This window comes from Symphalangus syndactylus, chromosome 23 (genome assembly GCF_028878055.3).
Source record: "Symphalangus syndactylus isolate Jambi chromosome 23, NHGRI_mSymSyn1-v2.1_pri, whole genome shotgun sequence".
Classification (NCBI taxonomy): Eukaryota; Metazoa; Chordata; class Mammalia; order Primates; family Hylobatidae; genus Symphalangus; species Symphalangus syndactylus.
The window spans coordinates 12,165,317-12,178,466 of NC_072445.2; the positions used below are offsets into that span (position 1 = coordinate 12,165,317).

Consider the following 13,150-nt stretch of genomic DNA (forward strand, 5'->3'; position numbering starts at 1 on the left):
TTCTCTGTCCACACAATGGCTTTTCAACAGATATGTTACTCCAAAATTATTTTAGGGTCATTGGGAACATTAAGAAAGGAAGGGAAAATTCCAGTCAAATGAGGTGGGAATTTTTTTTTAATGGGTAGCAAGGTGTTTTCTCTCTTAGAGTCTTTCATGGCACACAGAGTAAAATGTCAGGAGAAGATGAATCTAATCCCAGCATATACCCTGAAAGCAAAGCATGAAGAGAAACACAGAGAGAAAGTACCTGTAAAGCAGGTTTTTTTCAAGCCTCTTTTGTCAGTTTTTCCAGTGAGAGTGTGGTATTTTTCTTGGACAAAGGTTTTACCAGCTTAAAGCTCTTTTTAAATGGTTGAAGGATAAACAGCAGTGATGTATGAGGGTTCGTTAATTATTGCCCTTACTGATGTTTGCACAGGCTGTTGGGAACATAAATGTCAATCTGTCAAGAGACTGTGATAGGTTCTAAAAAAACTGATTGAGTACCTCAAAATCTGTCATAGAGCCTGAGATTAAACAGATTCATCTTTCATAGAAGTAAGGGAAGGTGTGGGTGAAGGGAATAGCAGAAGGCTTTCTTTTTGTTGCCACATTGCTTCTCCCACTCTCCTATTCTGTATTGTGAGTGTTGGCTTGTACAGAGGCCTAAAAGCCTGTCTGCCTGAGATGTCAGGAAGCCACAGCCATGGTTAGCGCATGGGGTGTGTGCAGGCTGCCAGCTACAGGGTGACAGGAGATTAAGAGATTGAGATTCAGCTTTGACAGGCCTGACACAATTTATTTGGAAATTTTCAGGCGAGAACATGAGTAATAAAGACAAGAATGACAGTAAGGAATAAATGTGAATTTCTGCTAGAGACAAAACAGAATTTTAAAAGAAGTAGCTCTGTTTGTTGTCTCCAGTTAAGCTTTCCAGTTAAACTGTGTTCTTAAATTGAAAGTCTTACCACTACTTTCTGAGATTGGCTAGGAAGGTACAATTAGAAGAATTCCTCTCTTCAGAAGATTCCATGTCTTTAAAATTACTGTACAGCCAGCCCGCCATATCCATGGGTTCCTCATCTATGGATTCAACCAACCATAGACTGAAGATATTTGGGAAAAAATGGATGATTGTGTCGTACTGAACATGTAGATTTTTTGGTCATTATTCCCTAAATAATAGAGTATAACAACTATTTACATAGTATTTATATTGTATTAGGGATTATAAGTAATCTAGAGAAGATTAAAGTACAGTTGACCCTTGAACAACATGGGTTTCAACTGTGCAGGTCCACTATGCACAGATTTCCTTCTGCCTCTGCCATCCCAGAAACTGCAAGACCAGCCCCCCACTCCTCCTTCGTCTCCTCAGCTAGTCAGTGTGAAGACAACAACGATGAAGACTTTGATGATCCACTTTCACTTACGGAAGAGAAATTGTGTTTTCTCTTCCGTATGGTTTTTTAAATTTTTTTTCCTGTAGCTTACTTTATTGTAAAAATACAGTATGTAATACATAAAACATGCGAAATATGTGTTAATTGTCTGTGTGTTATCAGTGAGACTTCTGGTCAGCAAGAGGCTATTACTAGCTAAGTCTTGAGGGAGTCAGAAGTTATATGAAAATTTTCAACTGTAACGGGGGTCAGCACCCCAAACCCCATGTTGTTCAAGGGTCAGCTGTATACGGGAGGATGTATGTAGGTTATATGCAAATACTTTGCCATTTTATATAAGGGACTTGAGCATCTGTGGAATTTGGTATCCTTGGGGGGGGGGTCCTGGAACCAATCTCCCTTGGATACCGAGAGATGGACTGTGCAGTACTTGTCTCTCTGTCGAAAATTAAGCAGCAGTTACTTTCAAACCAAGAAAGCTAAATAGGCAAAATCCTTCTTCTTAAGATTTTCCTTCCTTATTTAATCACATTATGATTCTTGATCAGACTTTCCTTTGACTAGATCTGATGTGATATCTTTCTCATTCTATTAAACATTGGCAGAGAGAGCAGGGGTCTGGTGAGTACCAAGAATTGTGAACCTGGAATGGGGGAGTAGCAGCTATGTGTGGGTATATCCACACTAGATTGTGTTCTCAAGTAAAAGCATACTGGAAAAAAAGAATCTGCTTTGTTGGCCCTTTATGAAGGACCTTAATTAGAAGTCACTGTTAACTCCTGGGGTGGGAATGGTTTTCAGCTTGGCACGGGAGTTCCTCCTGCTGCTAATGAGCATGCTCCTTGCAAGGACTCGCTGCTTCTGACAGTTAAAGCTGCATGTAAGAGTTATTTCTTGTCACCTCTCTCTCCACATTTAACTGTTACTGCCCAAGTTCAGAGTATGCAAGTAGACTGTTAGGTGTTTTCAGGAAATTGGCAGTGCTTCAGGGTAACAGGGAATGATATTTGTGAGCAAAAGTAAATCATTACAGGTTAATTTATTCAAATATGGGTAGTAGATGGTTGCTTTAATGTCAACCATGTTTGGGTTTTTTTTTTCCTGATAGTCTTTTTCTAATTGACATAAAACTTACAAATGAATAGTTGAATTATTTAATTCATTATTATGTCATTAGAACCCCTGCCCTGGACATCTGTTTCTCTTATTTAAGCAACTCACCCCATGGCACAAAGGTTTCATTAACTAATTAGCAGAGGAAATGTAAATTTCTTATGCAAGTGAGGATGGTTCTATAGATTACTATTTATTTCATTAGCTTCTCATTAAAACACTAAGTTGACTTGTGAGAAAATGCCGGAGAATGGTTTGCTTCTCCAAGAAATTACACATACACAGTCACCTTCTTGGGCAATAGCTTGTGGAGGATAGTGAGCAGTTTTGGAAGCTTATTTACCCTCACCCTTGGTGGCAGGGAGCATTAGAGAGCATCTAACAGATCTTCATCTAGGGAAGAGTAAGTGGGCATATTCCAGAGCTTCAAAGGTATGGATCTCTTGCTATCTGGAATAGTTCTTTGATTCTAAAACATAACACATTCTGTTAGACATTTCTTCTGCCTTGCTTTAGAATCATCTAGGATTGCTTTCTGGGGCCCAGACTTTCTATACATGGATGCCTTTGGTCATAGACTTGTACGGATGCTGGGACATTGAATGTCAGAGCACTGACTAGGGCTTAATGGTGTTCTTTTAGGATGACCAGTATATCATACCAGAAGCTGTGGCAGCATCAGAAACCTCCTTTAGGATTCATTGTTCAAGAATATTCCATGCCTACTGCCTACCAGAACAAATAACTCAGTGGTCTTTATATTAATATGGAATAGATCAAGGAAAGTCTCAGCATGGGATCATGTAGACGTTCCTTAGTGTTGCTATTGAATGCCCATTGGTCAGATAAGGTGGGGAATTAAGAGAAAAAGAGGTCAAGACTGCACAGGCCTCCTAACTTTGCAGGGCAGGGGTCGGGGGGGTCCCATCAAAGTGGGTTGTTTGGTGATGACTGATGATTGTGATGATGTAAATATGAATTCTATTTCTCAGCCATAGGACTCATACATTAAAAAAATTTTTTCTTCACATATCTAACTCCCTTACTTATTTGGACATAGTTACCTTATGGGTAACATTGCCACACTGAAATTCTTTTTGTCTTTTCTTTATTTTTTCCCCCGGCTTCATTGACACAGTGAAATTAAATTGTCTTCTCCTTGCAGCAAAGGTTTGTTTTAGAAATGGAGGTGGGTGCTTTGCAGATGGACAGCATGTTTGACAGTTTGGGATAGATTCATGTAGAAAGAGCTCTAAATGTGAACGCTGCATTTTCAGACACAGGTGTAAAAGAAAGGGGCTCAGGGTCTGAGCAGTTCTGTGTTAGATTAGAGGTGTGCTGGCATTGTGCCAAGGCCCTCCAGATTTTAATCATAGTAATAATGAAAAGGCCTCAGCTGCCTCCCCATCTTGTGCTGACACCTGCCTCCCAGTGGGAGTAACTTCCTATAAGGATGCTTTGAATTTAGGACTTTGTTTCAGAAAAAAACATTTTTTGTTACAGTTTTTACTCTAGAATTTTCTTGTTACCAAAAAAAAAAGTCTAAATAGGGTTATTAATACAAATAGAGCCACTGCTGGTTTGTGTAAAAGGACCACCCCCCCCAGCAGTGTGGCTCATACAAGGTGAATTTCTTTCAGCTGACTGCTTTGTAATGATTTATATTTAAATTGTTGCTTGTTGCTCTTGTAGAAGAAGGGAGAGCACCTGCCCTGTCTGTGGCCACCTTAGTCACCACACTGACTGGGCCTAGATGGTATTGCTCAGCAGAGCTGGGAAATAGGCTGAACTTGCCTTCAATTGTTTTCATCAGAGGCCTTATTTAGTTGGTTTGTATTGGGGCAAAATGTCATGTAGGACTGGAAGAATTAAATGAGATGAAAAATGAAGTCTGTAGTTGCTAAGAATGGTGCAGGGCCTCCATATGCCAGTACAGCACAGCAGGGCTGGGGGACTATGAGCAAACCCAGCATCGCCATCGGGGTCCACTGGACAGTCTTGGGTGAAGTGCAGCATCTTCCTCACACACAGGGAGGCTAGGAAAGGGCATACAGACAGCCTTCACTAAAATACATCATACAGGCTGTGGCTTCTCACTAGAGCCGCTTTAAGTAGAACGTTAGGACTGCCTAGGAGACAGATTCATTCATTCAAGAAATATTTATTGAGCTATAGGCATTGAGGGAACATCAGTGAACAAAGCAGGTGAAATTTCCTGCCCTCTTGTAGTTTGCTTTCTTTTAGGGCATAATGTTAAAGATAAGTGCTGTGGAGGAATAAAAGGGAAACAGAGGAGAGGAAGTGCTAAGAATAGGGATTCAGTGATCTAGAAGTGATGATCAGGGAAGAAGCCTTCAGTGAAAATGTGACTTTGCAAAATAAAATTTAAAAGAAAATGTGACGGAGCAAAGATATAAAAGAGAATGATGCAGGGCCTCCATATGCCAGTACAGTGCAGCAGGGCTGGGGGACTGTGAGCAAACTACCATCATCGCCATCGGAGGCCTGGGTGATAAAAGAGATAAGATCCCATGTAGATCTGGGTGAAGAGTGTTTCAGACAGGGAACAGAAGGTACAAAGTCCCACAGGTAGGAGACAATAAGGAGGCTAGTGTAGATAAGCAAAGGAAGGAAAGCAGCAGGAGCTGAGGGTGGGGCAAGTCACGCAGGGTATTTGAGAGTCTAAGTATCTGGACTTTCACTCTGACAAGGGGGAGCTATTAGAGGGTTTTGAGCAGGGAAGTAACATGATTCTAACTTGATTTTTAACAGAGTCACTTGTCTGCTATTTGGAGAATAGACTGTAGAGACAAGGGGATGAGCAGAGAGACCAGTGAAGAGGCTCTTGTAGTAGGCTTGATGAATTGGTAATGGCTTAGACCAAGGTGGGGGTGACAGAGGGGTGAGAAGGTGTGGCATCTGGATTACTTTGAGGAAGACTGTTTAGGAGACTCCCTTCTAGAGGTAATTTAGCACAAACAACTTTGGAACTTGGTAAGAGGTACGTCGTGGGTATGCAAGCAGCTGTTTTAGGAATACAGAGCCCCAAAGAGCTGCCCAGTTTTTTTGAAGGCAAGAGTCGTTTACAGTCTTGCTTGTGATAAGAGCTTTGTTGCATCTTAATTACTTTTTTGAGGTTGTGCAAGACACAGTTCTTACAGAGTACACCCCCCTCCACCTGCCATTTTGGCTCCACCTCAAGGTGGGGCGCCTGGTGCTGCTGCTGCTGCACCACCCCATGGTGGAGGTCATAGGGCAGCTTGCATGTGTACCAGCAGAGGTGCCCCTTCATTCTGAATCAAATTGAACTAATTGTCAGTGTTAGAACCTGACTTTTGTGTCTTTAAGAGTAGAAACGTGAGTAATTTTACTATAAAAGGTTACAGATCACTCATCAAACGCTGGCTTTGGGAGTGGAATTATGAAAGCATAGTGATACAGAGATACATTAGACATAGTCCCATCTCTAAAGAATTACGGTCTACTTGAGGACAAGCAAATGCCCAAGAAAAGATACCTAACCAATACAGGCAGTAAGCATCTAGGTCCCAGCAAGGGAATACAAAGACAGGACCCCATTTCTAGCTGGAATGGTCTCCTCAAAGAATCTCAGCTCTTTTTAAAAAGAACAACATAGAACTGGTTTTTGTTGAGCCACCCACACCCTCCTCTCCAGCTCAGGCCTAGCTTGTTAGAAGTCAGCACTAAAAGAACATGCTTGTCATGGTTTGTGCAGTATAAACCAAGCAGTCAGAACTGGCTCTCACGGGTCTGATTCCTGGACAAGGGCAGTAGCCTGGTCAGGAGAATGCCTGGAAATACATTAATCAACTGTGCTTGCCAGGCCAAGCACTAATCCTGATCCCAAAATATGTTGTTTTGCTCAGATTCACAGTCTGAGAATGAGGCTTCACCAGTAAAACGGCCACGACTACTGGAGAATACGGAACGGTCCGAGGAAACCAGTCGATCTAAACAGAAGAGTCGACGTCGGTGCTTCCAGTGCCAAACCAAACTGGAGCTGGTGCAGCAGGAATTGGGATCCTGTCGCTGCGGTAAGCATCTCCCCCAGTGGCGTGATGGAGACTATATCCTTAACACCTTGGCCCAGCTTTGGAAATTAAGTGGCTGAAGTCTTTCGTTCTTCTTCTGAGTACTGTAAGTTTGCTACAGTAGTGCATGCGATACAGGTTTGGGGCTTGAGAAATCAGGAGCATAGGATGTTTGCCTCTAAACACCCTTTACTCTCACACATGCAAAAAAGACAAAAACATCCCCCTGTTCTTAATGCATATCTCCTTAGAGCTACATCTCACTGCTTAGTGCTTTCAACTTCCCCCCACCACTTACTACTCTGGTTTCTTCTCACGACTTCAGAAGTTTACCAAACAAGCAAAATTCTGGAGTACGTACCGTAAAATTCAGATATTAAGTTAATTTTGAATGAGCTTCTTACTATTTATGATAAATGGAAGATTTTTTCTCCATATCCCTGTTAAATTAAGCTTTGATTAGAAAATTTCCTTTGAACCTTAGTTCATCTAGTCAATTAATACTTTGAAATAGCCTTTTTTTTTTTTTTTTTTTCTGCCTCTGCCTCACAAAGTGCTGGGATTACAGGCATGAGCCACCATATACCTAGTCTGAAATAGCTTTACAGTCACCTTTCCTTCTGTATTCTGTAGTGTAATACCTTTCAGAATTGCTGCACAGGGATGCCTACCCACAGTGGAACGAAACTTAAGTCAACCCTTTCTCTCTTCTTGACCACATGTATCATGACACATAGGAAAGAAATTGTGTAGCAGCATTATTTTAGACTGATTTACAGTTTCCTGTACTTGTTTTTATTTCCTGGTTTTAAAACCTAATATAAAATTGTTTGAGGACCAGTTCAGCTGTCATCAGGCTGACTTTGAGACCTGTCTGTAGCCTCTGAGAATCCTATTTCTTTCTTTCTGAGAAGTCAGCTTTAGAAGCCCCCTTTCACTTCTGGGGCAGCTGAAGATATCCTACAAGTACTATTGCTGACAGTCAGGACTAAATAGTTCACTCAGCAGTTATAAAGTAATAGTCACTGGAAGTTTACTATCTTCTGAAGCGGCAGCCTTTGCTGCTACGGTTCCTCAATTATCTGCCCTATTGGAAATGGGAAGGAAGAGAGAGGATATTAGCTTTTCATAGAAACTAAGTCAGAACTCCTATTCCTGTTTTGACCAGATACCTGTTTGTTACACATTGTGGTGTATGTGGTACTCCGCACGATTAGAAGTGCATATTCAACTGCAGAAACCGGAACCAGCATGGGGAGTCTAAATGTTACCAGATAAGGTTTTTAGGGCATTTTGGTTATAGTGCTAAGCATTTTTGGGAAACTGTAAAGAGGGTTAGGATAGGTGGTGGGAACAGAGGCTGACAGCAGTTTTCAGATGTCCGTGTGTTCGTGCATGCAAATGGCCCAGGTAAGTTCAAAACCTTGTTCTTAGGCTATTTCGATCAACCCTGCCAGGCAATTTTAAATTCTTGGTGACGTAGGACAGGGACACTGTGGATGGCTGAGGAAGCTCTGGGCTCTGCTGGCTAACCAGCTTCACTCCACTGTGAAGAGGCTGTCTCATCTTTTGTGATCTGCAAATTCTTGCTTTGGTCTTCATGTGAACTCTCGGGGGAATTTGAGCAGTTCAGTCTGTTACCAGTGTTGTGAGCCTACCTGGTCATTTTAGCTGTTGCTTTTGTAACGTAGGCTTTTGGTTGTTCCTCAGTTAGAATTGTGGGACTTTCCTGAACCTTCTGTTCTTGTTTATTCCTTGAAAGTAACTGAATCCTGGGTATTACACAGGATTTGCCATAGCAGATCAAGCAATTGGTCTATCAAGTATGCTGTCTTGTCCCCGGCAGTGGCTAATGCTTCTTCTTGTCAGGCAAACAGGAGATTTCACAATTTAGCACTGAGATCTAAAGATGTTGTAACCAGGTCTCCCAGTTTACCCTTCAGCTTTGATGCAAACTACCTAATTTCCTAAGGTCATAGCATCCACCTGAGGGGAAAAAAACAGTATTACATGTTAGATGACTTCACATTCACGCAAGTAAAGCCAACTTCTCTAATCTCTGGTAAACATAGATTACTCTGCCATGCTCTTAACCTTTGTGGGCAGAAGGCTGAATTGCTAAATGCGTATTGGGTTTGCTTCAGTATGCATCCTTTTTAAATGTTCTAACATGTAGTCTCTTGGCCTGTGCCCAATTCCGAAAGTCTGCTTATAGGGAGATTTGACTTTTTCTGTTGGAGAAGAAAGCCCTGAGCTTTCTGCAGTCTCAACAGGATGTAACTTTCCTAGAGACAGCTGGGCATTCAATTTGACCCACTGAGAGCATTACACTTATGTGCCCAGAAAAATGACTGAGTCAACTGTCACCCTTCAAAAGATGAAGGACAACAATGGGAACATGCCATAAAAAAGTCTGGGACTGTTTTTGACAAAAAGCTCTTGTGTTCCTCCTGCCTGCTTGGATCTCTCTAGGAAAGGGTGAGTTGTACTGTTACTTCCTTGAGGATGCATGGATGTTGGAGAGATGTTTAACTGCCCTGAAAGGTTTTAGAGGGGGGATAACATGGTAATTTACTACTGAAAGTGAAGACTCAGGAAGGTAGTTTGAGCTCAAACAGAACACTTCTTCACTGCAGAAAATCTTTTTTTAAATATATATTCGCAATCTTTTCTTCCATTTGCCTTCCATTCTGTACAGGTTATTAACTGCTGACAAGAAATTCACACCTCATAAATAATGCTTAAGAGCCATTGCTATATAAATTGAATGTGTTATGAATTGTGATGCGCCTTTTTGTAGCATTCGATGCCTAGAGCAGGAAGAACAGAGGATGTCATTTTCATTAATTTCTAATGAGGTGCCAATTAAAGGCAGGGAAGACGCTCCAAAGGGAAGAGTGGCCAAGCTCCCCTGAATCCTCCGCCCCAGGGCTGTCATCCAAACACTGCCATTGAGGCCTTCTGTAAAAATTCCATTAAATTACAGTCTCATCGAGAGCACACACAGACACATTCAGCTTCCCTTTGATCTTCAAAAGAGCAATTTGTAAGGCGAGTTCTGAGCCTTCTTACATAGGGAACAGCTAGAGGTGATAGGAATTGTTAATTGCCAAGACACTCCATGGGCTTTCAATAAGGAGGAATTTTGAAGAGGAATTCTCCTCTCCCTCACTGTGACTAGATAACCTTTAAATCAACAATACCAAAGTAACACCCTTTTCCTGTGAAATCTTTCAGGGTGCCAATTAGAAAAGGCATGTGGTTGCGAGGCTGGGATGATATCCTGCATCTTAGAGCATCTTCAATAGTTTAACTTCTCAAGATAGAAAACAGTTGCCTGAAAATGGATCTATTTGTTTCATTTTCTACTCAGTAGGCAAATTGATCAGCTCATTCTCACTGCAGGAGTCTTGTCTCCTGAATTGACACCTAGAGGATGTTCTTCTGCAATCTGGCCATCTTCATCAAATCTGGGCCATGTCACAGCCACAAGAATGCCGTGTTCTCTGAGCAGATCTTGCGTGATACACGTAGCTTGGCTTCTTTTTTTTTTTTTTTTTGTGGAGACGGAGTCGCCCAGGCTGGAGTGCAGTGGCACAATCTCAGCTCACTGCAACCTCTGCCTCCCAGGTTCAAGCAATTCTCCTGCCTCAGCCTCCCGAGTAGCTGGGACTACAGGTGCATGCCGCCACGCCTGGCTAATTTTTTGTATTTTAGTACAGATGGGGATCCATCATGTTGCCCAGGCTGGTCTTGAACTCCTGAGCTCAGGCAGTCCACCTGCCTCGGCCTCCCAAAGTGTTATGATTACAGGCATGAGCCACCACGCCCGGCCTTCTTAGCTTCTTAATCACTGTGCAATGCTTGCTAGAACTGCAGAACTGATTTTTAAATACCAGTTGAAGAGTGTGAGTTTTAACATATTTTCAGTTGATGGTGCATTAACAAACTAAGTGGATATGCTCCCTTTGGGAACAGTAGTGCTTTTATTAACCTCCTGAGTAATCTGACATCCTTTATTGTTTTCAAAATAAGTTTTCTATTCACTTTAGAAACCTGAAGTGATGTGTTAGCTGGGGCCTCTGGAGTAGTTGATCATCTCCAAGTGCCTCAGTGGTCATTGCTGCCTTATCATTCACTGTTAAACCAAATTCATCAAGCATTTATTGAAATCTGAATATGCAGAAAACATTTTCTTAGGTTTTGTGGGGAATACAGGAGCTAGAAATACAGAATCTAAGAGCTTACAGTCTAGATCTGTGGTTTCAAGCTTGAGTAGGGGCCTGGTGTGGTGGCACGCCTGTAATCCCAACACTTTAGGAGGCCAAGGTGGGAGAATCCCTTGAGGCCAGGAGTTCAAGACCAGCTTGTTGCCCATCTCTATTTTTTGTAGAGATGGGCAACATAGTAAGACCCTGTCTCTATGAAAAATTATTGCCAGGCAAGATGGTGCAACCCTGTGGTCCCAGCTACTTGGGAGGCCAAAGTAGGAGGATGGCTTTCAGCCCAGGAGTTCGAGGCTGCAGTGAGTCTTGGTCACACCACTGCACTGCAGCATGGGCGACAGAGAAAGACCATGTCTCTTAAAAACTAAAAAACAAACAACAAAAAACAAGAACCAAAACTTGAGCGAGCATCACAATTTGCCTGGAGGGCATGTTAAAAACAGATTGTTGGGACCCACACCTGGAGGTTCTGATTTGGTAGAACAAGTTCCCATGGAATGTTTTCACAGCCTTTCTGTTTTTTTATGATATTGACATTTTTAAAGAATATAACCCTCTATCCCTCCCCTCACCTATTTTTTAGTAGAACACTCTTTATTTGGGGTTTTAATAGAACACTCCTTATTCTGATATTTCTTCATAATTAGATTGAGGCTACGAATTCTTACCCAGACTGCTACATACATAATCATGCATCCTTCTCCGGGTTTTATGGGAGGCACAGATGTCCGTCAACCCTCATTGTTGATGTTAATTTTGATATACCCACCTAGTCAGGGCATTCCCTGGTTTCTCCACTATGTAGTTACTATTTTTCCCCTTGCACCTATAAACCAATCTGTAGGAAAACACTTTAAGACCAAGTAAATGCTCTGCTCCTCGTGAAAAATTTTCCCTAGATTCATCATCCATTGATGATTCTTGCCTAAGCCAATCTCTGCTAGGAGGGTTGCAAAATGATGATTTACTAACTCTAGCACTCCTTCAGCATTTACTATTTGGCACTCAGCATTCTTCTATAAGTGAAGCCACCTCCTCTCCCCCATATATTTATCTGTTACTGGCATGGACTCATGGGCTCTTATCTTTTTTAATGGTTTATGATTTGTTATGGTACAGTTGTCCCCTGGTATCTGCGGGGAATCGGCTCCAGAGCCTCCCATGGATACCAAATTCAAGGATGCCTAAGTCCCTGATATAAAATGGTGTAGCATTGCACATAACCTGCGTACATCCCCTCATATACTTTGTCATCTCTAGATTACCTAGAATACCTAATACAATGTAAATGCTATGTAAATTGTTACATGCTATGTTGTTTAGGGAATAATGACAAAAAGAAAAAATCTGTGTCAGTGCAGACACAACCATCATAGGCCTAACTACATTTTTGATCCGTGGTTGTTGAGTGTGGAACCCATGGATATGGACAACCAACTGGACTTAATTATTTTGGTGCCCAAATTGTCCTGGATTTAGCCAGTGGAAGTTATTTTCTGCTGGCTCCTGTGCTCTTGTGGCATACTTCCCATCTTTCTTCAGTGGTAGGGGGAGGATTTGGGAGCATTCCCTTATTCTTTGGCATAACAGCATGTGTCCCTAAATTTCCCCAGTCCTGGAATCAGCCACTTCTCCAAGGACCCCCAAAGTGATTTTAATATGCACTCAAGTAGGTATTTGCTGGGCCCAAGAGGAAGGCGACATACATAAAATTACTGGAACAGCCTACCATAAGCATTTATCAAGGTATGAGTATAAGGTATAAGCCTATGTTATAGTGATATGGAGAGGGAGAGATTAATTCCAACTCAAGATTCTGGACAGGCTTTTACAATTGGGGCTTTAAAGGAAGGTTGGGACTCAGATATGGGAAATGAGGGGATGCTTGGGCAAAGCTGGTATTTAGGAGATGAACTCTTTTCAGCTGGATGAAGTCTTGGAGTCAAATGAGGACAGACTGTTAGAAAGGGAGGAAAAGGATTCCAGATTCCAGGCTGAGGAGTTTGGATGTTAGTTTATAGTGAGAAGCCATCAGTAGTTTTGAATACAGTCAACAGGATCTAATCTGACTTTTAGAAACATTAAACATGTTGGAAAGCCATGGAGGTTGTTGAATCTTTTCAAGGGAATGGTCTAGAGAGAATGTGAACTGATTGAGTGAAAAGGAATATGCATGTGTCACAACTGTTGCTGCCACTGCAGGGGGCTGCACAGTGAACAAACAGTGATATCCATAAGGTCTAGAGTGGGGCAAGGAGCTGCAGTGATTAGGACACATGTTGGGGACATATATTACCAGGCTGATCCATTTCACCAGCATCAGAAATCAGCCCACGTGTCTGTGTCTTAATTTTAATTCTCATCCAAGTGTGAA

The 13,150-nt window shown here is 41.9% G+C and overlaps 1 protein-coding gene across 9 annotated transcripts in view; it reads left to right on the forward strand.

Annotated features, from left to right (window-relative positions):
- ZFAND3 (zinc finger AN1-type containing 3) overlaps positions 1 to 13,150 on the forward strand; it is a 376,418-nt gene that overhangs the window by 299,702 nt on the left and 63,566 nt on the right. For all 9 annotated transcript variants that reach the window (XM_055264607.2, XM_055264609.2, XM_063632317.1 and 6 more), the window contains one exon: positions 6,386 to 6,553. In XM_055264607.2, coding sequence (XP_055120582.1) covers positions 6,386 to 6,553 — 168 coding nt within the window. The remainder of the gene's footprint in view (positions 1 to 6,385; positions 6,554 to 13,150) is intronic.